Source organism: Volvox carteri, assembly GCF_000143455.1.
Source record: "Volvox carteri f. nagariensis unplaced genomic scaffold VOLCAscaffold_44, whole genome shotgun sequence".
In the NCBI taxonomy this organism is placed as follows: Eukaryota; Viridiplantae; Chlorophyta; class Chlorophyceae; order Chlamydomonadales; family Volvocaceae; genus Volvox; species Volvox carteri.
Window position 1 is genome coordinate 580515 of NW_003307587.1, and position 26563 is coordinate 607077.

Below are 26563 nucleotides of genomic sequence, written 5' to 3' on the forward strand. Positions count from 1 at the left end.
TGAAGTGTTGCATTTAAAAAGGTAATATGTCATTATCCGGCGACCTTATTCTCTGTTTTATCGTGTACAGCCTCGAAATCATTCTTCGCCGTCCCCTCGACTTCCGATGCCCTTGAAGAATAACGCCCTTAAAATACCGTCGACTTGGTCCATAGATTACAAACCGCTGTTGAAAACAGCACGTAGTCGGCATATAGCAGCATCATAGTCAGCGAGCAGTTCCGGTTTGGTTGCAGTACTCTGGTTCCACTACCCCTTCCTAAAGTAAGTCATGTCAAATCAGTCCCGCTTGAGAGCTGTACAGCTTCGTTACCGCTACGTACCCCGGCGTGTCTTGGCAGTGCGATTGAAACTTTGCCAGAATTTTATTGCGATGGTGCACACTTACAAGAAGGACAGGGGAACGGCCGTCACACAAGCAACCCAAAACTCCATCGCTTGAGAACATGTTTCAAGGCCTCGCAGGCCATCATCACAAACACCATGAACCGCCACACCCTGCCAGCCTCAGCAAGGGACCGGCTCTTTTGGATAAGTCGCCATACCAATCACATACGGGTCTAAACGTCAAGCCCCTGCCTATTGAGAGCAGGTCGATCACAAAAATCCTCCCAGCCAGCTAGGAACTACAGGCGCGCGTATCGCCATCATGACTGCCGTATGGGGACGGTCAGTTCTCGACGGTCCTGTCAATCTCCCTCTTCTTCCACAGGAGCTAGCGGTGGGATCGCCCAGCTAAGGTCATGGTCTGCCATGGTTTGTCCACAGCTTACGGTTCCAATAGTGGCAGGCTTTTGCTGCCTGCAAGGTACTGTTATCAGCAAAAATACTCACACCGATGGGGCTTCAGTCATTCCCTGTCGCGAGCCAACAGGGCCACACTTTGTCCGCAGTTAGCACTCAACCTTTAAACCTTGAAAACACGGCTGGCCAGCGTGCCTCGGTCGCCTTGCTCACGCCTTGATGACGTCCTTAACCGCCTTGCGAAGCGCCGCCACAACGATAAGAATTTCCTTCTCCCCTAGCCCCACGTTTGCAAACATGACAAGGCTGGGGGGCGGCTGGTGGATGTCAAGCATGCTGTACTGAGACACGCCCACCAGCACACCGCCATTGACCAGCATGTGGTCTGCCACGTGAACTAGAGTTGACAAATCCTCCGATGCGTTTCCGCTGGGCTTTGCCAAATGCAAGTGCAAGACAGGGGACGGAAGCGTTGCACCGCCAAACAGCTTCAGGCCTGTCACGTTCCGAAACAGAAGACAAAACGGGAGGACAGATGCCATGATCTCATTTCATGCAGTGGACCATGGACTTCCTAGGCAGTTATACAGGCACACGGCCGCGGAGCAACGCAGCATGCACGCCTTGAATAAGGCTTAACATCAAATGCATTATGGATGTTCAGATGTAACTGTTGTTAGGTGTTATAGATATTCACCCTGTGCAACCCCGCGCGTGGGCCTGCAGCCATGGGCAGCTACGGACTGAAGCCTCTTGGCGACTCACCTGGAACTCCCTTCACCTGCTCCCTCAGGGACTTGATCCTCTTCTGCAGCAATGACATGAGCTCCTTGCCTGGACTGCTCCCGGTCTTGTCCGGCTTTAGCAGCTTGAGCATGGTGCTTCCCGCCACGGCGAGGTACGGCGGCAACGACGCGGAGAAGCAGTAACCCGAGCCTGAGAGACGCTGGTGCTCTACAATGTCCCGGTCGCCCACGCAAAAGCCACCCACGCTGCCCATGGCATGGCTCATGGACGCAACAATAATTTCCACCTGGCAGACGGTAGAGGATCGGGTGCATAAGCCAGGGTGCAGGCTTTCTATCAGAAACTGAAAAGGCAGCAGGCGCGAAAGCAGGAGAGCAAATGGAAGCGCCACAAGAGGCCTGCCTGCGAATTGCACACACCCCGACACAGGCCGCAGCATTCCAAGTCCGACAAGAGCTCAATCGCGTGTCCTGAGACCCGGGCAAGTAACGGGAAAACGTCTTCAAGGACTGGCATTTTCTGTTACATTGACGCACATGGACAGCGCGCGCAAAGTGAGCTTAACAGCAGCGAAAACAGAAGCTGCAGAAAGATGGTAGCCCAAGCAATGGTAACACCTGGCGCCACAACCCGTACCTGTCCTGGTTTGAGACCGAAGTGCTCAGAGGCTCCGCGTCCCGTGGCACCCAGGACACCAAACGCATGAGACTCATCGACCATCAAGCGGTACCTAGGAAACGAAAGTTGCATACAAGGCGGGTGTCAAATATGCACTCCAGCATTTCTACAATCCAAAGCCCAATTAGGAGAGCAGAGGGCATAAGGACTAAGGTAGGCAAAAAGCACGGTGTGGGGGTCATGATGACTAAAAGCGGACTTCTAAGCAGGCTATCACCAAAAGGAAGGGCACGGGCACATGTAGCTGCCATTACACCAGCGGTGAACAAGGCCACGCAAGGTCAAGATGACAAGTCCCAATCTCACTTGTATTTGTTCTTAATCTCCCAGATGCTCTTGAGCTGCGCCACATCACCGTAGTTGGCGTAGATGCCCTCCACCACGATGAGCTTCCGGCATAGCGGCTTGCTGCGGGGCACAAACCGTCAAAGGGTCGGGTCGGGTCGCGTCATAAGTATGATACCTTCCCACCAGGTGCCCCTGCACGTACCTGATCCAAGAGAGCAGTGAACACCAGTGCAGCATGAGCACCAACCAATCCATGACCACAGGCTCAACAACAGCACTCCCAGGAACACATGGGCGGCGCACCACCGGCGGGAATCAGACCACCAACACGCCATCAGCGCACCACCATTTGACACGGTCTACAGCTCGCATGGTCGCTTACCGCTTTGCTTTCTCCTCAGCTTCCAGCTTCTCAATCACGCGCGTGAGGTCGTCCATGTCGTTATGCTTAAACGTAGCCACCTTGGCCCGGCTGACGGTGCAGCCCGCTTGGATGGGATATGAGCAGTACTGCGATTTAGGTTAAGTGGGCGGTCGGAATGAACCCGTAAGCCCTACTAACCCAAAAGTCCCCCTGGTACATACATCGCGGTATGGCGAAAACCAGGGCCATGACAACACACAAAACTAGCACCCGACAAGCCACTATTTATGCAGAGCCGGACGCATCGGTGCCGAGGCCTCTAGTGACTGCATCGTACGACAAATGCTTCAGTACTCGTGCCTTACTTAAACCCATGCCTTCATGTACAAGTACTGCCGGATAACATGGAACCATGTTTTCTGACAGGACTGTTTCGCGGGCCAAGAGGCCTCCTTGCGGTCACAGCCAGTGCAGCTACCTTCATGTCATGTTCCTACCTCGTCACAAACTATTATGTCTTTTCGGTTGGCGAACGCAGGGATAATGGAAGCAATCGTGGCCACATCGTATGAGTATATGATAGCGGCCTCCGTGCCATAGTAGTCCGCAAGCTCCTTCTCCAAGTCAAGGTGCTTGTCAATGGTGCCGTAGAACCCACGGGGTCCGCACGACCCCACACCGTAAGTGTCCACCGTCTCAATGCTATCTTTCTGTGAGTGGCAAAAGGGTTGGGAGCTTACGGGATGGGTATAGTCTCCAAAAAGGCATGACGTTACGGCACCATGCATACATTCCCATGAGCGTTTGCCTCTACGCAGGCCTTCCTAATTCCATGCCCTTACCTTGTTTTCTTTATTGTTTGCCATGTTTAGGTAGTTAGATGAGGCCATGTTGACCACTTTATCCTTGCGCCCCTTTAGGTACACATACGGCCCGTCTAGCCTGAAGCAGGATTGGAGGCGCGAGGAGTTGTTCAGGTGCCAGAATTAGAAAGCCAAATGCAATAAGCTGCATGCATGCCATGCGCATTCCATCACATCACTCCATCGCAACTGGAGGCCGTTTCACATGCTGCCAAGAGAACCGTATAGCGCTATATCGTAACCTGTTCCTTGCCCCAAGCACGGATGACGCGCGTGGGAGGAAGACGCACCAAGGCAGCCAACAAGTTCTGCCTCTTTACCAAGCCACAGGTAGATTCAGGTAGGTAAGGGGCACTACGGAACGTTTCATCATGGCGGGGAGTTCACAAGCTCGGGAGCGTGTGGCCATCGCAATGCACCTTCAGGACGTGCCACCAGGACTGGTCCCGAAGTCGCCTCCACATACATACTCAGCCACCGTACATCATCCGTCGCCATGGAGCAATCGCCGTACCATACGTTCAGTCCACCCAACCACTACGCTACGCCCCCTCACCCATGCTGCATGATAACGATACCCCAGCCACCCTGCATAAAAAAGGGCCTACCCGGTGATTACTTGGGGCTGTGGCGGCTCCTCCACCCCCGCCAAGGTAGGTACCAGGGGCTCTGGCGTCCATTCCCGACACAACTGCTCAATTTCCTACGCGGATCAATTCCCAGAATCCAAGCATTCTGATTCAAGCATTCTGAGGACGGGAAGCCGGGATCACAGCGAATGTGCTCCTCCGAAAATCTCTACAAATGAAAACACAGTATTAGCATGTCTACACATTAAGATTTTTGATACCTTTTCAGTTAGGGGACCCTCTGCGCGGCGTTGCACTTTGAAGGAATGTTGAAGTGCTAGATACACGATGGCCAAAATCAGCACGCCCTCAATGACAAGATGTCCTTTGTGCTCCAGGAAGTAAGCTGGATGAAGCTTGCCGCCAGGACCTACGATGTCCCAAAAGGCGCGAAATGCGTGTACAATACCGCTGGGACTGAGGAGGTTCACATTATGGAAACCTTCAAAAGCTGCGGCTGCGTGTGCCCCTGCTAAAAGTCCAGCTAAGGCTACGTAAGCTAAGGTTGCAAGCGCCAAACCAGCCAGGACGCGTCGGGGTCTCAGCATGCTTGACTTCGTGCTGCTATCATAGGAAATTTACAATTTTCGCAAGTTTACCAAATGTTTTTATTGTGAGTCAAAGTTACCGAAAGCCTACATAATTGAAATAGTGCAGGTACAACTACCGACCAACGCATCGCAATGACACTGACACACCCATCAGACAGATTATGCCTTGTCATGGATTACACAATATTTAATTGCACGTCTATACTTTGTTCCTAGATAACTTCTGTTGTAATTCATTACCTTCACCCTGCGAAGGTACATCCCTTTCAGCCGCTAGCCATGGGAGGCATCCTAGTCGATCGATTTGGGAAACCAGTAGCTTTTCGTGAAGGTGTTGCTGCAGCACGTAGGATAACTGTCCAGGTGCGCTTGTGCCGATCGGCTACTGACGTCCTTGCCCCAACGCAACCAAGACCTATTGCAAAATGATGAAACCGCGATCTCTGTCATGGATGCCTTTTCTAGGTGGCGATCAGCTCTGTCACGAAGCAGGATGGGCATGGCATTTCGCTGGCGCTACTCGGTAAAGCCAGGCTTGGAACACTGTGTGTATAGCAGATGTATTTCTTCTGTATTTATTGGATTTGGGTTACCCCTAGACTATGCATAGTTGGCGCTCAGCAACAGCCGCCGCCGCGAAAGTAAGGGTTGGCGTGTAGATGCGCATCTATGTACCTCTGGCTTTTTAGGGTTAGTGGTCAGACCTTTCCTGCTTTTGATCAACGTTCGGCGGGGCCATCGATACAAGTTCGTTAGGGGTTTCCTCCCCTGAGCGCTCCGAATTTCTGGGTATTACGTACGGCGCCATAGAGGGGCCTCCAGTTTACCCATCAGCCATGCACCGTCCTGGCGTTAAACAGTGTTTACACAGGCGTTCGTGGTGACTAGCTTTGAGTGCTAATACAGGCGCTAGTTAGCTCCCTTCCATTCATCCCTATGGGCTGCTGCTCGGGGGAAAGCTATGTACTCCAGGGGTGGCCCCTGCGAATCGTTCTTCCACGCATCCACCAAAGCACAGCACGCCCATGCCTCCTTTTTCTACTCAGCCAACCCAACCCAAGCCATATCAAACTCGGAGCCATATAACACATGGCCGGGGCACAGACCAGGTACAAGAGCTAAAAAACATGTGGAATGTGACCCATGGGCCTTCATCCACGCAGGTGCTGTCGCCGACCAGCTACAGCTGCTGGCATCCCTGGGCTATGACCTACAGCTCGTGATGTCGGGTGGGTATCGCTGGGTTGGGCATGGTAAGGGTGAGGTCGGGTGGGGTGAGGGCTCCCTTGGGCCATCCACTCTCCCTGGGGGCCCCGCCGCCCTGTGATGAGGTGCTTGTGGCCGTGATGGGGAGGCAGCACGAGAAAGGCCGGCTTTGTATGGCAAGGTGGTGCAGCACGGGGTGATCAGGAGGAGAGGTGGAACTGTACTGTACCTGTTGTGGAGAGGGAGACCAGGACGCCGGTCTCGACTTCGTTAGCTCGCCTATGACGCTGGGCTGGTGGTGCTCAGGCGCGAAGCAGAGCAGGGGTTCACCTTTTAAAGCTAGTTTGACCCAGATTTGAGGATCCAGTTTGAATCCATTGAGGTTGAGTGCGCGGGAAACAGCGGCCCAACGGAGGGATGACAGAGGAGAGGGAGGAGGAGGAGGAGGAGGAGGGGGCAAAGGGCTAGTTATTGAGCTCAGCGACCCAGACCAATCCCAACGCACGACGGCTCACACACGTGCGCGGGTAAACAATCCTGAGAGGGACGGGAACAACGGGATAGGAGGGGGAGAAATAGGGCGAGGAGGGCGGCGTTGCTCGGCGCCATGTCTTAAGGTCTCAGCTAACCTTCTTCAGGTTTTGTGTACATCTGCCTTCTTACTGGTATCCGTTGATATGGAAGATAAGAGCTAGGAGGGGGCCTCTCCAATCACACGCAATTTTGTCATTACTGTGCGTATTTTATAAAGCAGTTAGTGTCTATTTGTGTGATTGTGGCTATGTGTGCGTGTGTGTGTGCCCGCTCCTGCACGTGGGAGATGGATGACCGTACATCCCATTGCTGTTGTTGTTGTGGATCACCCCCCGGCCCCCGACCCCGTCTATCTCTGGTATCTGCTTCAATCGCCAGTGGCTCGTCTTACCCACGCTCCCCCCAGGCGACGAGAGCGCGTGCGAGAAGGCCACACACGCGGTGCAGAATCTGCTGAAGCTCAAGGTATGTCTGTAGGCGTGCTGGATGGAGGGCGGGAGAGAAGATGAAGTGCGTCAGGCGGCTGTTTTACTTGATCAGTTCGTACCCCTTAAACCATTATCGAATTGAGCAAGAGAGACGGACAGACATATGTGCCGACACAGGCCTTCCCACATTGCTTTTGGGTCCTGTCTTGGATCGGCTCGCTACTCAAGAACGCAGTGCCGTAACAAAGCTTACCTGTCGTGGTACGTGTAAAACTCACCTTCACGCCCCCCTCGCGACCGACTGCATGCCTAACTGCATCGCCCACCCTATGCGCCGTGTACAGGAACCGGTGGTGGTGACGGGATGGGATCACATCCTAGAGGAAGGGGTGCTGGCCACCGCGGCTGCCAGTGCCTTTGGCGCCAATCTGCTGGTGTATCTGTCCGAGCTTAAGGGTGTGGAGACGCCTGAGGTGAGGCCGGGGGCGGCCGAATGGCTGAGCGGCAGGTTGTGAATCCCCCCTTGGGAAGGTAATGATGATGATGATGATGCCATGAACCAATGATCGATGATGGCACGGGTGGTGACGGTGGTGTGATGATGTCGTATGCCGTATACCGTACAGGGCCGTATCGCACGTGTATACCAGCCGGCGGCGGGGGAGGGGGCCCCAGCTCCCGCCCCCATTGTCGCCGCTGCCTGGGCCGCCGCCTCCGCCCCTTCGGCCGCGTGTCCTGTGGTTCTGGCGGCGCTGAGTGAGTCCGACGTGCTGTTGAGGGTGGTGGCGGGGCAGGACGTGGGGACTCTGGTGGACCCGGCCGCGGCGGAGGCGGCGGGGGGTTCCAAGGCAGCGGCGGCCGCCAGCTCAGCACGGGACATGGCCGTACGGGCGCGGGCCGCCAGCAGGAAGCTGCAGGTGAGGTGTTGCTGTGCAGATGGGGGAACTGGGGGGGGTGTGTGAGAGAGAAGGCAGGGGGGAAGGGGGGAGGGTAGAAGTGTGTGGGGTGTGGGGCGCGGAGGGGGATGAAACAGGGGAACAGAGAGAGGGCAGGGGCAGGGGAGTGGGTGGGATGATGCCGCTTTCGTAGGGTTGTGGTGAGGGGTTAGGTTTGCTTTCCACAGCCGGAGGTATTCGCAACGTCCTAACACCCCAATCCCCCCTTACCTGCTCGCTCTCCATTTTCCCCACGACCCGTACGTCACCCGCCGTACGTCACCCGCCTAACCCAGTCCATGAGCAGTGAGGAGCGCAGTGCCGTACTGCTGCGCATCGCGGATGCCCTCATAGCGGCTCAGGAGGATATCCTCAAGGTCAGCTGCCTGATGGGATCAGGGGGGGGAAGTGATTATGTGGAAATCATATGACGATGACCATGAAAAACCTTTTCCTAATGTATACGTGCCTTAATATTATAATGTAAGTACGATCATAATGATACAAACATTCTAATAGCAATAATGATGATGGTAATAGTGATGATGATGCAAAAGGGGAAAAGAGGCCACTGTCGACACACCTCCAAAGCACCAGCAGCTGCCGTAGGGGTCTAAAGCAGCGTTACGAGAGGTTACTGCCCGCTATGAGGTTGGGGGGGGGAGGTATACCCGGATCTGGCGCGGGAACGGTAGTGGGGGGTGGTTTCCCCCTCTCCTCTTTCTCTCTCTCCCTCTCCCCCCTCTCTCTCTCTTTCTGCTGTCCCTTCCTTTTTTCCTCGACAGAAATACGGTCCGTCCATAACCTGTGTGTGGTATTGTGTTGCGTCGTGGTGGTTGTGTATCCTAAACAGGCTAACGCACTCGACGTGGCGGAGGCCACAGGCCGCATCAGCGACTCGCTGCTTCAGCGCCTGGTGCTGAAGCCGGCCAAGATCGCCCAGCTGGCGGAGGGCATTCGGTCCATTGCGGCGCAGGAGGAGCCCCTGGGGAAGCTGCTGAGGAAGGTGGAGGTGGCCAACGGTGAGCGGTGTGAGGGGCGGGTGTGTGGGTGTTGGGGTGGGTGAGAAGACTTGGGGGGGGGGGAAAGGGGGACTCGGGGCGCTACTGCTCGACACGGGAAGCTATGACCGGGAGGATTGAGGAAGTGACAAACCCATTGGGTTTTGGGGAGCGAGTGGGGAGAGGGAAGAGGAGCGGTATGCGGTATTATGTATCGTGTTTGTGTGTGATTGTGTGCGTGCGTGGGTGGGTGGGTGGGTGAAGTATATGTACACGTGATCTTGTGTGTAGGAAATCCTTTTTTTCCTTACTCAGCTCTCCTCCCCCCACATCCCCGTCACATTCCGCCACCACCCCTACCACCACCACTCCCCGCTGCTGGCCCCGGTGCCAGGTCTGGTCCTGGACAAGGTGACGGTGCCCATCGGGGTGCTGCTGGTCATATTCGAGGCGCGGCCTGACGCGCTGCCACAGATTGCCTCCCTGGCGCTCAGGTCCGGAAACGGCCTGCTGCTCAAGGTAAGGGGGAAAACGCCGTGTGTGTGTGTGGGGGGGGTGGGAATGGAGGGGTGTGTGTGTATGTGTCTCATGTCCTCCCATCCGTCCTTTCCCCCTTTCCCCCTTTTCCCCCTTCGGCTTTGGACACAGCCGGCAGTCAGTTGTTGATTTTCCCTTCCTGGCTTTGCATGATCATGACTTCCCCACCTCTCCCCCTCTGTCCTCTCCTCCCCCACATAACACACACGACACTCCAGGGAGGCAAGGAGGCGACCCACTCCAATGCCGCCCTGCACAAGGTGATTGTGGACGCCATAGGGCCCTCCCTGGGCCCCGATCTGATCGCGCTGGTGACGAGCCGGGAGGAGATCGAGAGCCTGCTGGCGCTGGATGACGTGGTGGACCTGGTCATCCCGCGGTGAGGGGGGGGGCGTGTAGAAGGGGGAAGAGGGGTAAGGAAGGGGGGAATACAGGATTTCTTAAATTTTTATATACTGTGTCTTGCTTCCTGTTGTATCACGACTGTAGAAAAGTACCGAAAAAAGTACCTTCTCACACGCCCGTTGGCCATCTCCTTTGCTCATCCCTCGGCCCAATCCTTTCAGCGGCTCCAACGCGCTGGTATCCCACATCAAGCGCAACACGCGCATTCCCGTACTGGGTCACGCTGACGGCATCTGCCACGTGTATGTGGACGAGGAGGCTGACCTGGACACGGCCCTGCGCATCCTGCTGGACGCCAAGACCGACTACCCGGCTGCCTGCAATGCGGTGGAGAAGGTGCTTGTGCACAGGAGCTGGGCGGACAAGGGGGGGCTGCAGGTAGGTGCAGGGGGGGCTGGGGTGGGCTGGGGGTAATGGGAGGGGAAAAACACAGCGGAGGACACAGCGACCGGCTGTGGCTGGAAACACCGGGCTGTAGTTTAATAGACTGGGATATTGATATTTCCTGTGAATGCAACGTGAAGGTATGCTGTGTGTATTTGCGTTTATATGTAAGTGCATGGGGGAGGTACGTGTATGTGAGAGGGGGGAAACTGGGGGGGACAAGGGGGGGAAAGCGGGGTTGGTAAGCTTAGCTAGGCACGTGGCGACTTAAGAACCTGGGCTAACGACGTGTCATGGTGACTGGTTCAGGAGTTGGACCGATAAGCAGGAAGGAAGAGGAGGGGAGGGGAGGGGAGGGGGGACCTGCTGTTTTCGTACTGTTTACGATACGTTTGCTGCTCCCCTCCGCAGCGCCGCTGCGTTTCATGACTTCACTCACTGATTCCATCAGAGTGCCTTCTCGCGCCACTCACCACCATATTGCCCTTCTTCCTATTTCTCACGCCCTCACAGACCATTACAGAGGCTCTTCAGAAGGCCGGTGTCAAGGTGCACGTCGGTGAGTACGACTTGACATGTGTACAGCAAAAAAAACGGTTAGATGTAACTGCTTGGGAGAGAACGGAAAAAAAACCAAATGTCTGTTTGTCTGCCTGTCTGTCTAGTTGGCAGGCTGGCAAAGGCAAACGAAACGGCAGCGAACGGCTGACGGCGGCTGCTTCCTTGGAGCAGCTCCTGACTCTCCCCCACTCCCTGGGGGGAAAGTCGTCCTAGGTGTGGGTTTGGATTACGTGGCGCACCCCACGAGAGAGGCGGGAGAGTCAGTTCGCGAGGCGGCAATCGCGCCCGGGAGCCCCTGACCTCCCCCTACCTATCTTCATGGTTCGGATATCACTCCGCGGTCTATGTGGGGGATATTGCGCACCCGCCAGCACCCGCCACCTCTCACCACCCCCACCCATACCACCAGGTGACAGTCTAAAGAGCTCGCTACCAGATCTACCCGCGGCGCCCGCGGCCCGGCACGAGTACAGCGCCTTGGCCGTGACCTTGGAGGTGGGGTCCATGGCGCGGCTATGACCTGCTGTATGTGTGCCGGTATGTATGTGCGCATGTATGTATATATGTGTTGTAATGAACTGGGCGGCGAGGAAGAGGTACTGAGGTCTGTAGGTACGTATGTATGTATGTACTGCGTATAAAACTGTACTGTGTATCCTGTGACCATGTGTAGAGATATTTAAGTTCTCCGCCTTTGCCGTAACCCCCCTTTTTGGGCCCCCGGGCTCCACCCCCGTTATCTTCCCCCAGGTGGTGGACAGCATGGAGGCTGCCATCGACCACATACACAAGTAAGGACGCATTCGAGGAAGGGGAGGGAGAGGGAAAGAGGGGGAGGGGAGGGGGAGGCAGGGGGGAGGGGACAGAAGTGCGTGTGCGCCTTGCTAAGTTGGCCTGATGGTGCCTAGTTGTATTATTTTGGTGCCTTCTTTGTGCCTTCCCTAGTCTCATCATGTGCGATTCCTGGATGGTATTTATGTACTTTACTGTACGGCAGGTACGGCAGTGCGCACACGGATTGCATCGTGACCAAGAACGGCGAGCGAGCGGAGGCTTTCCTGCGCGGTGTGGACAGCGCGTGCGTCTTCCACAATGCCTCGACTCGCTTTGCGGACGGCTTCCGCTTCGGACTGGGAGCCGAGGTGAGCATCCGCAGGGCCGTCCTTGGCCGCTGCCTGGTTTGGTGTCTACTGAGTGCTGCTGCTGCTGCTGCTGCTGATGATGATGATGATGATGATGATGATGTGGTGGTGGTGGTGGTGGTGATGGCGGTGGCGATGGTGGTTCTGCTGATGCCTGACAGTGGGTACCGCCCAGTAGGCAGTGTACGACAGTCGCTGGCTCTACCCCCATGGACGAGCCGCGATCGTCCGTACGGTACTGTCATTGTTGTACTTCGTCGTTCAGCTTACCCACAAAACCCACATAAACGATTGAGCGTTTGACGCGGCTGTAGTAATAGTAGTAGTAATAGTAGTAGTAGTAGTAGTAGCAGCAGTAGTAATAGTAGTAGCAGTAGCAGTAATAGTATTAGCAGTAGTAGTAGTAGCAGCAGCAGTAGTAATAGTAGCAGAAGCAGTAGTAGTAGTAGTAGCAGCAATAGTAGCAGCAGCAGTAGTAGTAGCAGCAGCAGCAGTAGTAGCAGCAGTAGTAATAGTAGTAGCACCAGTAGTAGCAGCTAATAGTCAGCATAGTAGTAGCAGCAGTAGTAATAGTGGCAGCAGCAATAGTAGCAGCAGCAGTAGTAGTAGCAGCAGCAGCAGTAGTAGCAGCAGTAGTAATAGTAGTAGCACCAGTAGTAGCAGTAGTAATAGTGCAGCAGCAGTAGTAGCAGCAGTAGTAATAGTGGCAGCAGCAGTAGTAGCAGCAGTAGTAATAGTAGTAGCAGCAGTAGTAGCAGCAGTAGTAATAGTAGCAGCAGCAGTAGTAGCAGTAGTAATAGTGGCAGCAGCAGTAGTAGCAGCAGTAGTAATAGTGGCAGCAGCAGTAGTAGCAGCAGTAGTAATAGTAGTAGCAGCAGTAGTAGCAGTAGTAGTAATAGTAGCAGCAGCAGTAGTAGCAGCAGTAGTAATAGTAGCAGCAGCAGTAGTAGCAGCAGTAGTAATAATAGTAGCAGCAGCAGTAGTAGCAGCAGTAGTAATAGTAGTAGCAGTAGCAGTTTTCCCTTTTTCAGGTCAGCTGAAACGTCCGGCGGTTGTCTTTACCATCCGGCGGTTGCTGCAACCAACAACATATAGCCAACAAATATCTCGTATACCAAAATTCAGGAAATCCGCAATACCTCGCGTGTTCGCTATCGCTTTTGCAATACACACACACGCACACACGCACGCGCGCAGGTCGGGATCAGCACCAGCCGCATCCACGCGCGCGGACCGGTGGGGGTGGAGGGTCTCCTCACCACCAAGTGGGTGCTGCGGGGTGGCGGTCACATCGTGGCCAAGGACACCGGAGTGAAGTTCACACACAGGCCGCTGAGCTCAGACGACAGCGCGCGGGGGGAGGCGGAGCCGCAGCAAGGCGGCAGGCGGCGCCAAGATGGCGGAGGCCGCTGTGCAGTGATGTAATAATCAATGGAAGAGAAGCAGCTGGAGGATATGGAGGAGGAGGAGAGTGCGGAGGATATGGAGGAGGAGAGGATTAGGCGGGGCGGGAGGGTTGGGGTGGTCGGGTGTCATGTGCGTCTTGGATACGAAGTTTCGAGTCAGTCTTTGGGAAGACGAAGGGGCTTGAGAGTGTAATCCCGTTTTGAGAGGCTGGCTGGGACGTATATGTACTGCTTTTGTTGGCGACAGAAGAGCTGGGAACTGACGGTGGGTTGAAACACTTGGCAGAGCAAGTGATAGGCGTACGGAAGATGGTGTGAACTCATCCACAACCGTCTATAACTGTGAGCCTTTTGTTATTAAATTTTGCTGCATATTGTTGTCATGTTGCTTTTTTGATTGCGACACCTGAGGAGGACATATGCCGATGCAATGTCAAGGTTAAGTTAAAAACTGTACTGTGCTGCCTGCATGCCGTATGCCACACAAGGCGTATCTCTCTCAGCTCGCCTAAGCCATTGTTAACGTTCGGTGTGTTTTGATTAGAGCACTCGCCAAAACAGATTGAAACAAAAGCAAATCGTACTCCACAGCTATTGAAAATAGACACGTAAGCGCAGGCAAACGCTTTATTGGTGGTTTCTTCGCTACATCGCATTGGGCGGTGGAGATAGCTGAGGTCTTCTTGGCGGCAACAGACCAGCAATACTCTGGGGATAGAAATTACGCCGGCGCTGGCTAAAACTACAGGGAAGGAACTGGGATTTGGTCTCGTCCTGGCGTTTTGCAATAGCCAGGCGTGTTGTCGCCAGGAGACGTTAGCTCCTACTTGGAATGATGGACATGAATCATAGCTCCGCTGTTTGCACTGAGGTGGAATGCGGAAGCAGCAAGTTTTTGCAAAAATCGCTCTTCCGCGATTTGTTCTTGCCCATGCTCGAGGCTGTCGGGCTTGTCATCATCCTATTTGGCCTTTTCATTATATACGGTGAGGTGTTGTATCCATCGGATCCGCTTCTAAAGGACTCTTTGCGTTTGGTTTTGCTTACAAGCCATATGCGCTCCCACGTCATCACTAAAAGGACGCCATTCTGCTTTACTGCAGGGAGATCGATCCTTTCTCCTGATGGAAAACATGTAACATAGAGGACCAGCGTTCCGATCATGCACGGTTTGGGGCAGGAGAACTAGCGCAGTGACGTGCAGGGTGTATGACCCACCCAAGTCATTTGAAATACTGTTTGGGCGAGGTAATCGATGTTCAGGTTGCTGCCTGCGGTCCGTTCAGTCCCCAGCCGTCGGCGTCAGAAACGGTAGGTTCGCAAACGCGCTATCGACGGCATTACGCTTCGTTGACGAAGTAGCAATTATAGCTGCAAGCGATGAAAACTGCGCTTACGCGGATAGAATCTTGCTGTAGAAGAAGAATTCATGGGAATCGCAAGGGAAGATAACCATATTATTCGTGTGTTTGCTGTGGCAGTTTACGTGTATTTCTGTTCAGCCCACGAAAAAGGGACTCATTGTATGTTTCCGTCGCATGCACAGTGAGCACTAGTGTGTATTTTGTTATGGCTGGAGTGTTCGTTTCCCCTCCTCGGAGCCGGATGGGAGAGCGAGGTGAGCATATGGAGGCTGCTAGCTACCCCCTCTACGCGTCTCCAGAACTGAATATATCTACCGAATATCGTTAATTTGTTGTTTTGCTTCCGACCTGGTGTTCAGAAGACTTGTGGCATTTTCCCAGCTCCCTCTTGATGAATGGGCCAAACAGCAGCGGGTGTTGGCTGACAGCAAGTCCCAGCACGTGTGTTGGGCGCGGGTGATGACCTGGCGGCCAGCGCGTGTACTACCACACCCCCGCATATTTATTGTGTGCTCTCACACCCCTTGCTATCTTGTCCTATTACTGCTTAGCGCTCAAACAGCTTGTGGCAAGCAATAATGCGGTATATGACCTTGCGCTTAAAGCTTCCTTGCAAAAGCAGCATGCGCAAAGATAGAATATATAGGGAATGGCGGGGATGAGCCGCATCAGGTGGGGAACGGACGTAGAAGACCCCTTAACTACCGATTGCCCCGCACCTGGGTGGAGCACAGGAAATGTATTTTTGTTTGTGAGGGGCTTTGATTTGCTTGTCGATCGGAGTCGGACGATGATATCGAAGCTTGACGATGCATTCATCGTGATTTCGCTGCGGTCAATCGCGCGGTGAGAGTATACTCACACCTCAACCTGCAAGACCTTGTCCTCGAGAAGCTTGGGGGGTTCCCGAACACTCGAAGGACCGACTTGCACTGGGAGACCGTGTCTGGGTGTACGGACGTGTGTCAAGCTGTCATATAAGGTCCAATGATCCCTACATAATAGACCTACCGTGTCGTTTTATTTACGCGCATGCCATACGTGCAACCATATATAGCCATTTTCCGTACGTTGACCCGCCGTATCCTGCCCCCGAAGCCCCCAACTTGAGCACGCGTGTGCTAGCTGACCGAGTAGAGGTTGGCAGTTGGCCTGTTTCGCTGCCACTGCGGTGTTGTATTTTTCCGACGTCAAGCAAGACACGCTTGCGAGCGCGCGGTCGTTTTGTTTTATTGCGAGCGCGGTCCGTGAGCCTCCTGCGGCTTCAGGCATGTGGGTTGCAGCTTGGCTATTTATTTTATTACCGGTTTCAGTATTGGATGTTTCATCATTTCAGTTTCTGTTGATGTGATTTTGTTTAATTTGTTCCGGCCTGTTTGTTCCGGTCTGCATGTTCTGCATTCAGTGTGTGCGTGCGGAGAGCGGCTGCATTCCACAACAAGATTTCTTTTGCTGTTGTAGCTGAGTAACGTGCACGATGGATGTCAAAATTACTTGTACAAGTGTAGAAATCCGTACAGGATTTAAGGCAGAGTGTTCTGGTGATAATGCACGTTTGGGGGAATTAAGTATAGTATCGCATATAGACGACGTATTTGCCCTTCCTGTATATCGCTTCCCACACGTTCCCGACAGAACAACAAAAAAATTGGAAAACAGTGTTTTCACATAGTATGTAAGGTGCTTTCACATAGTTCATTTTCGGACGATGGATGGTGGTTACACCACCTAACAGACACAACGACAACAGGAACAACGCGGGGGGAACCCTCCTAAAACCCCCCTCCAAAAATGCAAAGCACCGCGTGTATAGATGGCACGCGGCATGAGGATCCATGCATGTCACAAAAGTCACAAGACGAACACCTGATCGGTCTGCCCACGAAGCCAGAGAGGCTACTGATGGGGGGAAGAGAGACATGCAAAGGCTTACAACAATATTATTATTACTACTACTATTATTTATTATTGTTGCTGTCGTTTATTGCTGCAAAACGTCCGAAGCAGAGGTGAGCCTGGAGCCCACAACACAGATCCGATTTTGAGCAAACCGTCCACGGCTGTACCTGGTTTGCAATATATAATGCAGTGGTCGTACAAACTCGACCGATGAGTTTTTCTCTCAACTTCTTCCGCCACTGCGCCCTTACTGCTTGGCTGCAGCTTCGTAAGAACTTGCTTACATCCCATAAAAAGAACCCCGCCACCGCATACATACATACATACAACCTCAGGCGCATATACACACCTGCTTGGATGCTGGTGGTGAGTTGCTAAACCCAACGAATACATTATTCTGAAATCGGATGGGGTGAATGGATTAGGGTGCCCCTCTAGCAGGGGAGAGCAGGGAACTGCTTCGGGAAAGGGGGCCGCTGGTGAAGCTGTACCACCCTGTAACAACAAACACACCTGCATTCCTCTCACGCACATCTAACACAGCCATCTACACATCATTACAGCACAACATCAAAGCACGCCTACACACATACACGCAGCGCGGCACATTCTGCCGCACGCTGCGCTCCGCACCAGCAGCTAAGGTCCGAAACCAAATGATTCCCTCCTGCAACACACCCCGGCAACATTTTTACTACCATTCCGCTCTCCACGTATGAGTGTATGAGTGTGTGTGTGGGGGGGGAGGCGTGGAGTACGTCAAAATTGTGCGTCAAAATTTTGGCACTCACCCATACATATGCGGAATACGTACTACTTATGGCTATATTCTTGCTAACACCCACACCCACACCCACACCCACACCCACACCCACACCCACACCCAACACCCAACACCCAACACCCACACCAACATCGCCGTCATCATACATGACCGCCATCACCATCGCCATCATCACCACAATGAAAGCCTTAAAACACTCACAAAATTGCCCTGCCGGCGCAGTGAAACGCGCTGTGAAACGCCGGCGCCTGATTCAGGAGAGAAATAACCCATTAAATTGTAAGTTACCGATTTGCTCAATAAACTAGCACTGGAGCTCTGGCCAGGATTAATATTCACCAAGTCAAGAAACTCGCTCACCGGCAGTGGCCGCGGTGTCACCTAGCAGGGAGAGATCTCCGTCGGCCGCTGTGGAGCATCCAAGGGGATTCTCAACCAGCAACTGCAGCTCAGCACGTAGAGCCAACCTAACGGCCCTTGCGACGTTGGTTACGTTACCTCTACAAATCCCTTAAAAAGCGTCGTGGCGGAGACGAGGGGTCGCTGAAAACGGCAAATGCCTTGGTCCCTCATGCGAGGACCACCTACATGCCTCACCTCACCTCACCTCACCTCACCTCTGGAACGTAAAAACAAAATATGGAGAGAAAGCGAACCAGTTGTGAGGCTTCGGGCAGCAGCGTCGAAACGTCCACACAAATAAAACAACGAACTTACTGCTTCATAAAACACACACACACACACACAGACACACTCACAAGGGGGAGAGAGAACACGTATGATCGGCTCCTCCTCAGCGTCAACCGCTCCAAATTTATGTACGGCCGACGACATGCCGGATAGAACCTCCCCCTCCCCTCTGGCAGCTAGCACCAGCGGCGTTATTAAGTACCCGAGCTCCGACCACCGAGCAAGGCAAAGCAAGGAAAACTGCCAGAGGCAACAGGACCAGACATGACGGCACTGGACAACTCTAGTAATGTTGAGAACATGCAAGTATTAGACATTCGAAAGACGCTGCTGCTGCTGCTGTTGCTATTGCTGTTATTGCTGCTGTTGCTGCTGTCGCTGTTCCGATTTAAAGCTCCTCATTAAGGCATCCAGACTGAGCGCGTCCAGGACCTCTCTCTCAGCCTCTGACAGGGGCCAGTTCGCCACCGCAGCAAAGCCGCGTAGCTTATACAGGATCCTGAGGGGGGGTTGCCGTACCACACACAAACACACACATTGATATAATCGCTGCGTTCGCTGATTGGGTGTTTAACGAACCTCAAGTAAAACACGCACCTACACGTTATAGAGGCATTGATGGCTTACCTCGTGCGTTATTCGTTGGTAGTTAGTTATTTAGTTCATGTAATCGAAACCACGAACAAATTCATCTGGCGTCTTCTGCATGTTTGACCTTCGCTACCATTCCAATCAACACATATCCGCAACATAACCCCCCCTACTATCAACCGTCAACCACCAACCGCCTGTAGCCGTTGAAACGTGCCATTCAGAACATAACCACCACGAGACAACTGTGTCACTTGTCATTACACACCAATGAACAGAGTGGACCACCAACAAACAAGCAAACAAACAAACCAGGTACGGGACTTCCCAAGTTACCTAAGCCGTCCTAACAAACGCCACGAAAGCTAGCTAGCACTCTCCGTGTCGTTAACAATAAAAAGCTGAAGCGGGGCACGGGGGAAAGAGAGGGAATGCAACAAACGCTGGTGTAGCTTAACCACCCTGTAACAACATCAACAAACGATGGTGGGTCCAACTCACATCCCGCAACACCGCCGATGAGAAATGAAAGGATGAGGAAATCCCACCCAGGGCTGGTCACTGGCTGAACTCTGGTACGGATGTACGGATGAACCTTACCTGTCAGCATCTTTCGCGGCGACCCGTGGGTCATCCACATAATTGGAGTAGTACTTGCGCTGCACACCGTCCTCCGTGTGGCCAACTTGCGCCCGCCATTTATTGCCGATCCGGACAATGTACCTGAGGTGTGCGGTCGGTCGTACGGTCGAATGTATGGACAATTGTACGGCAAACGTACGAGCAATCGTACGGGCAAGCGGACACATGCATGGTGCTGCGACGTGTGGTGACAGTGTAGGTGTAGGTGTAGGTGTAGGTGTAGGTGTAGGTGTAGGTGTAGGTGTAGGTGTAGGTGTAGGTGTAGGTGTAGGTGTAGGTGTAGGTGTAGGCAGTGATTTTTTTCATTTAGGGCGGGTCTCAATTTATTCCAACCTAAGTAACAAAGTTGCTAGGGTCGCCGTAATGTATTCCTTAAGTGTGGGGCGCNGGGGGGGNCTCCGCCCCCCCCAGACCCCCCCCGATAAGTTACTACTCCCCTCATAGACCAAGAGGCACGCACTGAGTTGGCGCGTTTTCGTTCATGTGCGCACTCTTCATGCACATGCATAGATAGTTCTGGCACTGTTTGTGAGCAATAAGTAAATCCGACCAAGCAAAGGCCCAAAACAAGCAACCGCAAATCACAGAGGCCGTCACCCGCCACTGCAAACCACAACACACTAGGACTCTACCGGTCATACATTCTGCTATACCGCGTTGACTCACGGGCTTGACCTTCTTACGGCCCCTCATATCTATTCTATGATTCAAAATACTAGGTTCTGCACACTACGGAGCAATCTGGCAGCAATGGACGTTTTTGGCTGGAGGAATGAAAATGTACGGGTCGGCCCAAAATGCCTGTTTATTCCTTCTAAGGAATACATTACTTAAAAAAACCGCTGCGGTGTAGGTGTAAGTGTAGGTGTTGGTGTTGGTGTAGGTGTAGGTGTAGGTGTTGGTGTTGGTGTTGGTGTAGGTGCCTTGCTCGAATATTGGTTGTGGCAAGCTAGCGTGGCGATGAGTGAATGGCGACCTAGTGTGTATGTGGGTGGGCACCTCCAGAGACCCCCCCTCACCTCTTCTGCCTTTGCCACTTACCTGAAGGGCGGCCGCTCGTGTGAAGCCGCCGCCGCCGCCGCCGCCGCCGCCGCCGAAGCTGCCGCTGCTACCGCTGTTGCTGTTGCTGCTGGTGTCGTTGCAGACAAATGTATGGCCTCAGTGGCTTCCGCTGCTGCTACTGATGCTAGTGCTGGAGTTGCCGCCGCTGCTGCCTCCGTTGCTGCGGCTGCAGTACATGCCGCCAGCGATGGCAGCTCATTTACGGGGCCCCACCTGGCCACCTGACCCTTAGGCCGGGGCTTTGCGGCTTCTCCTTGCGGCTCCTCCGTGTTATGCGGTGTATGCAGCTGGTGGCACCACCGGTGATCTGGCAGCGATTGCGGTTGCTGCTGCTGCGGCGGCGGCGGCTGCGGCGGTGGCGGCGGCGGCTGCGGCGGTGGCGGCGGTGGCTGACCGTGAGCAGGCCGCGACTGTCGGGGGCCGTGCTGTCGTACCATGCTCCCCGGCAGTTTTGGAGCAGCTGCTCCACCACAGCTATTCGGGACCACCAGCCGCCGCTCGCCCACAGCCGGGACCGAGGCTAATTCCATAGGGCCCTGATGCTGTTGGTGCTGCTGTTGCGGCGGTTGCAGCGGCCGTGGCAGCGGACAGGGAACCGAAGGATGGAGGACGCCGTCGCTGCTGCGGCTGCTACTGATGCCAGCAGCGACGCCAGCCACGGCGGCCCCACTGAACTTATTTCCGGCGCCTGCGCACTGGAGAGAAACCCAGGCGGGGTTTCTTAGGGCGGCTCCCGCAGGCAGAGCTCCGTCCCCTCCGCCGCCTTCCTCGCCGCGCTCTTCATCACTCGCCGACCGAATGCCGCTCGCGTCGCTGCCACTCGCGATGCTGCTCCCAGCCAGCGACGCAACCTTCCGCTTACGTTGTGTCAGATTGCCGCCCGGGTGCCGGCCGCCGGCCTCACCGGGGGCCTCCCCACCAAGTGCAGCAGCAACTGAGCAGCCATATCTATGAGCGCTGCCGCTGCCGGCAGAGAGCACCCGCCCGCTGCCGTTGACAGCCTCTTCGTAACGGCCTGCAGCAACAACAGCCGGCTCGGATCCGTTGGGCTGCAAACCGCCGGAAGCTTCTAGAAAATTCATCGGGTGCTCACAGCCCTCGTTAGCCCTGCCCTGTGGGCGGTACTGCTGTTGTGGCGGCGGCTGCTGCTCCTGCTGCTGTGGCTGCTGCTGCAGCGGCGGCAGCGGCGGCTGATGCAACGTTTCGTGTTGCTGCAACAACCGTTGGTGCTTTTGTGCGTGTGGCTGCTGCTGCTGATGCCGCTGCGCCCTGGTCCTGACTGATTGCTTCCTCCTACCGCTGTTGCTCTCGGCCTGGTTGCTGTTGTGCACCGGGTGCGGCAGCTGTTGCTGATGCAGCCGCTGTAGCTGCGTTTGCAGCTGTGCTTGCAGCTCCGGAACTATTGACTTGGGCGGGCGCCGGACACACCGTTCGGGGCCGGCAGGCGACCGCCGGGACGAGAAACCCGGGGCGAGTTCATTCGGGGCGTCGCGGGGTGCCCCGTCGCCAGGGTTGAGTCCCCTGCTGTCTGGAAGTCCCTCCTCCTCCCCAGCATCCTCACCGTCCCTGGAGCAGCGAGGCCCAGCAGGAACGTAGCTCCGCCGGGGTCCAACAAAGGTGCCGTCACAGCCGCCGCCGCCGCCGCCGCCGCCACCGCCACCGCCGCCACCGCTGCCGCCGCCGCCACCGCGGGTACCAAGTAAAACTGGATTGTACGGAACCACCATCATGGCGGATTCCACGGATCGTTCCGCCGCTGGGTCTCGCTGCTGCCGTACTTGCTGTCCTTGGTGTTGCTGTAGTCGTTGCTCTTGTTGCTGTTCCTGACGGCCTCTTGATTGAAGCTGCTGCTGGTGCTGCTGCTGGTGCTGGTGCTGCTGGTGCTGCTGCTGGTGCTCCCGCAGTTGGTGCTGGTGTTGTTGGTTAAAGACTTGAGGGTGCAGCGCCATGAACGGCGCCACAAAGGGCATTTGGAGCCAAGGGTCAATACCAAGGGCGAAGACCGGGGCTGCAACGTCCAACACGGGCTGGCCGCTAGGAACCCTCTCAGAGAGAGCGCCCCCGCCGCCGCTTGGGAAGCTGACTGCCGCTTGTGGTGGTAGAGGCGCGAGGGAGCTGGGCGCCATCATCACCGAGTAGCCCGGTGCTGGGACAGCAGTTCGGTCAGAACACCATGTAAGGTGAGGTGGAGCGGCAGTAGCTTGCTGTGCTGCCATGGCGGCTGCTGCTGCTGCTGCTGCCGCGGCTCCTGCTGCAGCTGCAGCTGCCATTTGAAAGGCCATTGGCGGTGGGATGGCCAAGGGCATGGGCATGGGCATCGGCATGGGAAAGCTGAAAGGGATTGGGAAGGGTAAGGGCAATCCGGGTGCTGGAAGTGGAATGGCGGGCGGCGGGTTTCCGACAGCGGCAGAGGTGATGCCAGCAGCAGCGGTAGCCACGGTAGCAGCAGCTGTAGCCGCAGTAGCAGCAACAGCCGCAGTAGTAGCAGTAGCAGCAGTAGCAGCAACGGTCGCCTCTCGATGCCCACCAGGATCATTCGCTTCTGCACAATCAATGGCATTTAAACCTGTACGTCAATTATACATTGTTGGTCATTCGTTATAACGGTTAAAGCAGGTTCTGTTGTCGGTTAGTAGTTGTATCCGAGTTTGTGTAGCCAGGGGGATGACGGTTTCCGGTCAACAGAAAGGAAGCATCGAGGCAGGCGAGTGGCAGAGGTTAAGGCCTGGCTTCTGCTCCCGGCGCGTCCGGATTCAATTCCGCCTGCCGACCTCTCGGGGTGTTTGAGAGGTGATGAAATGGGAGGTGGCCCCCCATCTTGTGGACGGTGTAGGACGTGATAAAATCAACTTGCGAGCTGACCAGGAACTAAGTTGACGCGCCGTTGATCCGCTAGATTTGGTTGGATGCCGGTGGTGAGTTGCCAAACTCAAAGTGTACATTCTGAAGCCGGATGGGGTGAATGGATTAGGGTGCCCCTCTAGCAGGGGAGAGCAGGGAACTGCCTCGGGAAGGAGGCCACTGGTGAAGCTTAACCACCCTGTAACAACATCAACAGAAAGGAAGCATCGATGTGCAGATGTCGGGATATGTGCACAACGAACGAGGGGGAAAAGAAGGCAAGGAGCAGGCTGTCAGCTTATGGCTTAGAGCCGCAACCAGTGAGATGACAGAAAATGACCACAGGGCTGCTGAGAGGCTTTCATCCGCCAAGAAAAGCGCGGCTGGCAACGGTCGTCACCTCCTGACAGGATGCAAGGCGCTACATAGGGAAACCGCCTCCCGTGGCTGTGCGGCCCCTGGGGAACAGTGCGCCTACTGCACTACCAACAGGAGGAGGAGTAGCAGCAGCAATAACAACAACTACTACTACTGCTACTAATGCTGTCACTACTGCTACTAATGCTACTACTACTAGTAGAACTACTGCTACTGCTACTACTGCTACTGCTACTACTGCTACTGCTACTACTGCTACTACTGCTACTACTATTACTACTACTGCTGCTACTACTATTACTGCTACTGCTACCAGTGTTTATTCTAAGTAATAATTCCTTATAAGGAATAAAGAGGCCATTTTGGCCTTTGGAAAAAGGGAATGAATTGAGGCCGATCCGTACATTTTCATTCCTCCAGCCAAAAACGTCCATTGCTGCCAGATTGCTCCGTAGTGTGCAGAACTTAGTATTATCGATCATAGAATAGATATGAGGGGCCGTAAGAAGGTCAAGCCCGTGAGTCAACGCGGCATAGCAGAATGTATGACCGGTCCTTACATAGCCAAACACGCAAAAGGCAACGACTTGAACGCCGAACAAACACCTAGTGTGCTGTGGTTTGCAGTGGCGGGTGACGGCCTTTGATTTGCTATGCGGTTGCTTGCTTTGGGCCTTTGCTTGGTCGGATTTACTTATTGCTCACAAACAGTGCCAGAACTATCTATGCATGTGCATGAAGAGTGCGCACATGAACGAAAACGCGCCAACTCAGTGCGTGCCTCTTGGTCTATGAGGGGAGTTGTAACTTATCGGGGGGATCTGGAGGGGGCGGAGCCCCCCCCCCAGCGCCTCACACTTAAGGAATAAATTACGACGACCCTAGCAACCTTGTTACTTAGGTTGGAATAAATTGAGACCCGCCCTAAATGAAAAAAATCACTGACTGCTACTACTGCTACTACTGCTACTACTGCTACTACTGCTACTACTGCTACTACTGCTACTATACTGCTACTACGGCTACTACGGCTACTACGGCTACTACGGCTACTACTGCTACTACTGCTACTACTGCTACTACTGCTACTACTGCTACTACTGCTACTACTGCTACTACTGCTACTACTGCTACTACTGCTACTGCTGCTACTACTACCGCTACTACTACCGCTACTACTACCGCTACTACTACCGCTACTACTACCGCTACTACTACTGCTACTACTACCGCACTACTACCGCACTACTACTAACGCTACTACTAACGCTACTACTACTGCTACTACTGCTACTACTGCTACTACTACTACTACTACTACTACTACTACTACTGCTACTACTACTACTACTACTACTACTACTACTACTACTACTGCTACTACTACTACTACTACTACTGCTACTTCTGCTGCTACTGCTGCTGGCTCATGCAGGCTTACCTGCTTGCTTCGCGTTTTCAGCACAGCCGCGCTCCAAGGCTGCGGCTTTGCTGCTGCTGCCGCGACCGCCATCACAGGCTCTGGCGACGGTCGCATTCTCCTCGGTCTCGGTCCCGTACCGACTACCCGCCTCCCTGTCAGGTTCGCCACTGCCGCCGCCGCTGCAGCCCCCGCCGTCGCCGCCGCAGCCGCCGTCGCCGCCATCACCACCGTCTGCTGCACAAGTGCTGCCAGCTGCACCGCTGACGTCACTCGAGCAGAGTGCGTCTGGCGTAACCCAGTATGGCTCGCAGTGGATGTGGTCTGCGGCGCCGACGGCTGTAGCGGTGACGGCAGCAGCCGCCGCGGCGCCGGCAGGACCGCCGCCGGCGGCGCTCCAGCCGTCTCTCCCGCCGCGGACCGCCGCAGCACCTTCACCTCTTCCTCCACATGCGGTGTCGTTACGGAAACGAAGGTATGTACCAAGCGTTAGTTGCTCGTCCAGCATCCCGCAGCATCCGTCACCTTCTCCACCACCGTCAGGTCCGCTGGGGGAAGCCACCGCGGCCATTACAGCAGCAGCCGTACCCACTGTCGTACCTACTGTCGAGCCCACTGCCGCTGCCGCTGGGGCATCTCTGGATCCCAACGGTCCTGGGAAATCATCTGCTGCTGCCGTTGCTGCCGCCCCTGCTACTGCTGCCCTCCCCGCTGCAGCTGTCACTGTAGGTCTCATACGAGCCGCGCTGATCGCCCCAGCACCAACACCAACACCAGCAGTAGCGGTAGCAGTAGCAGTAGCACCAGCGGCAGCGGCGCCCGCACCCACATCGGCACTGCCGTACGTGGCATAGCTCGAGTCGCCGCTGCGGCTTCCGCTTCCGCCACCAACCACACCGTCGCCGCTGCCGCCGCCAGTGCCGCCGCTGGTAGACGGCGCGCCCGCTGCCCCGCCGGCCTCTCCGCCGCTGGCCGTAGCGTCGTGGCTCCCGCGGGCCTCCCGAGCGGGATCCAGGGCTCGCCCTCCGCCTAGCTGCCAACGAGGCTCCCCGCCCTCCTTCTTCACATACTCCCCAGGGTTCGGCATTGCAGCGGCAGCGGCAGTAGCAGCAGTAGCAGCAGTAGCAGTACCTGAGATTATTGTCGCGTCCTGCAGCTCCCGGCCGGGACAGTAGCCTCCACACTGGGCGAGGGGCATTCGCGCCGGCGCCGGTAATACCGGCTGCGAAGGCTCCGGCTGCGGAGGCGGTACCACCAGACGCGGTGGTGGAGGTGGCGGAGGTGGCGGTCGTGGCAGTGGTGGCGGCGGTGGGTGGTGTTGGTGCGACAGCAATCTCTGGCGGCGAAGTAGGGACCCTCGGGTTGAGGGGTCGCTGGTGTCGCGGGATAGATTCATGAGCGCTGTAGCCGCAAGTAGGGCCGCGTCCTGGGCGGGGTGTAGCTGCTGTAGCAGCTCCTGCGGACCAAAAAAGAAATATCAATTTAATCG

The 26563-nt window shown here is 55.1% G+C and overlaps 5 protein-coding genes across 5 annotated transcripts; 3 read left to right on the forward strand and 2 right to left on the reverse strand.

The window, feature by feature from the left end:
- Positions 1-367: 367 nt before the first annotated feature.
- Positions 368-4910, reverse strand: VOLCADRAFT_82885 (uncharacterized protein). The gene is made up of 9 exons (XM_002954629.1): positions 4535-4910; positions 4293-4387; positions 3664-3763; positions 3319-3531; positions 2840-2967; positions 2476-2577; positions 2128-2221; positions 1526-1777; positions 368-1232 (listed from the first exon to the last, which is right to left on the reverse strand). Exons 1-9 carry the CDS (start codon positions 4859-4861, stop codon positions 954-956), a joined length of 1590 nt encoding a protein of 529 aa, XP_002954675.1. The 5' UTR covers positions 4862-4910; the 3' UTR covers positions 368-953.
- Positions 4911-5143: 233 nt separating this feature from the next.
- Positions 5144-6093, forward strand: VOLCADRAFT_118810 (uncharacterized protein; the record flags this gene model as incomplete). Its single annotated transcript, XM_002954565.1, has 3 exons — positions 5144-5227; positions 5330-5387; positions 6028-6093. Coding segments are annotated over 3 exons (208 nt in total), but the record flags the coding sequence as incomplete, so codon positions are not given.
- A 3301-nt stretch (positions 6094-9394) lies between these two features.
- VOLCADRAFT_65082 (uncharacterized protein) lies at positions 9395-13422 on the forward strand (the record flags this gene model as incomplete). Its single annotated transcript, XM_002954566.1, has 8 exons — positions 9395-9487; positions 9724-9884; positions 10072-10288; positions 10808-10857; positions 11272-11350; positions 11606-11646; positions 11853-11997; positions 13195-13422. Coding segments are annotated over 8 exons (1014 nt in total), but the record flags the coding sequence as incomplete, so codon positions are not given.
- A 5072-nt stretch (positions 13423-18494) lies between these two features.
- VOLCADRAFT_118811 (uncharacterized protein) lies at positions 18495-22884 on the reverse strand (the record flags this gene model as incomplete). Its single annotated transcript, XM_002954630.1, has 3 exons — positions 18495-18639; positions 19332-19454; positions 20415-22884. Coding segments are annotated over 3 exons (2736 nt in total), but the record flags the coding sequence as incomplete, so codon positions are not given.
- A 1261-nt stretch (positions 22885-24145) lies between these two features.
- On the forward strand, positions 24146-26472 carry VOLCADRAFT_95483 (uncharacterized protein; the record flags this gene model as incomplete). The annotated part of the gene is made up of 4 exons (XM_002954567.1): positions 24146-24172; positions 25173-25236; positions 25504-25617; positions 26231-26472. The coding sequence occupies 4 exons, from the start codon at positions 24146-24148 to the stop codon at positions 26470-26472; spliced, it is 447 nt and encodes a 148-aa protein (XP_002954613.1).
- Between the last annotated feature and the right edge of the window lie 91 nt (positions 26473-26563).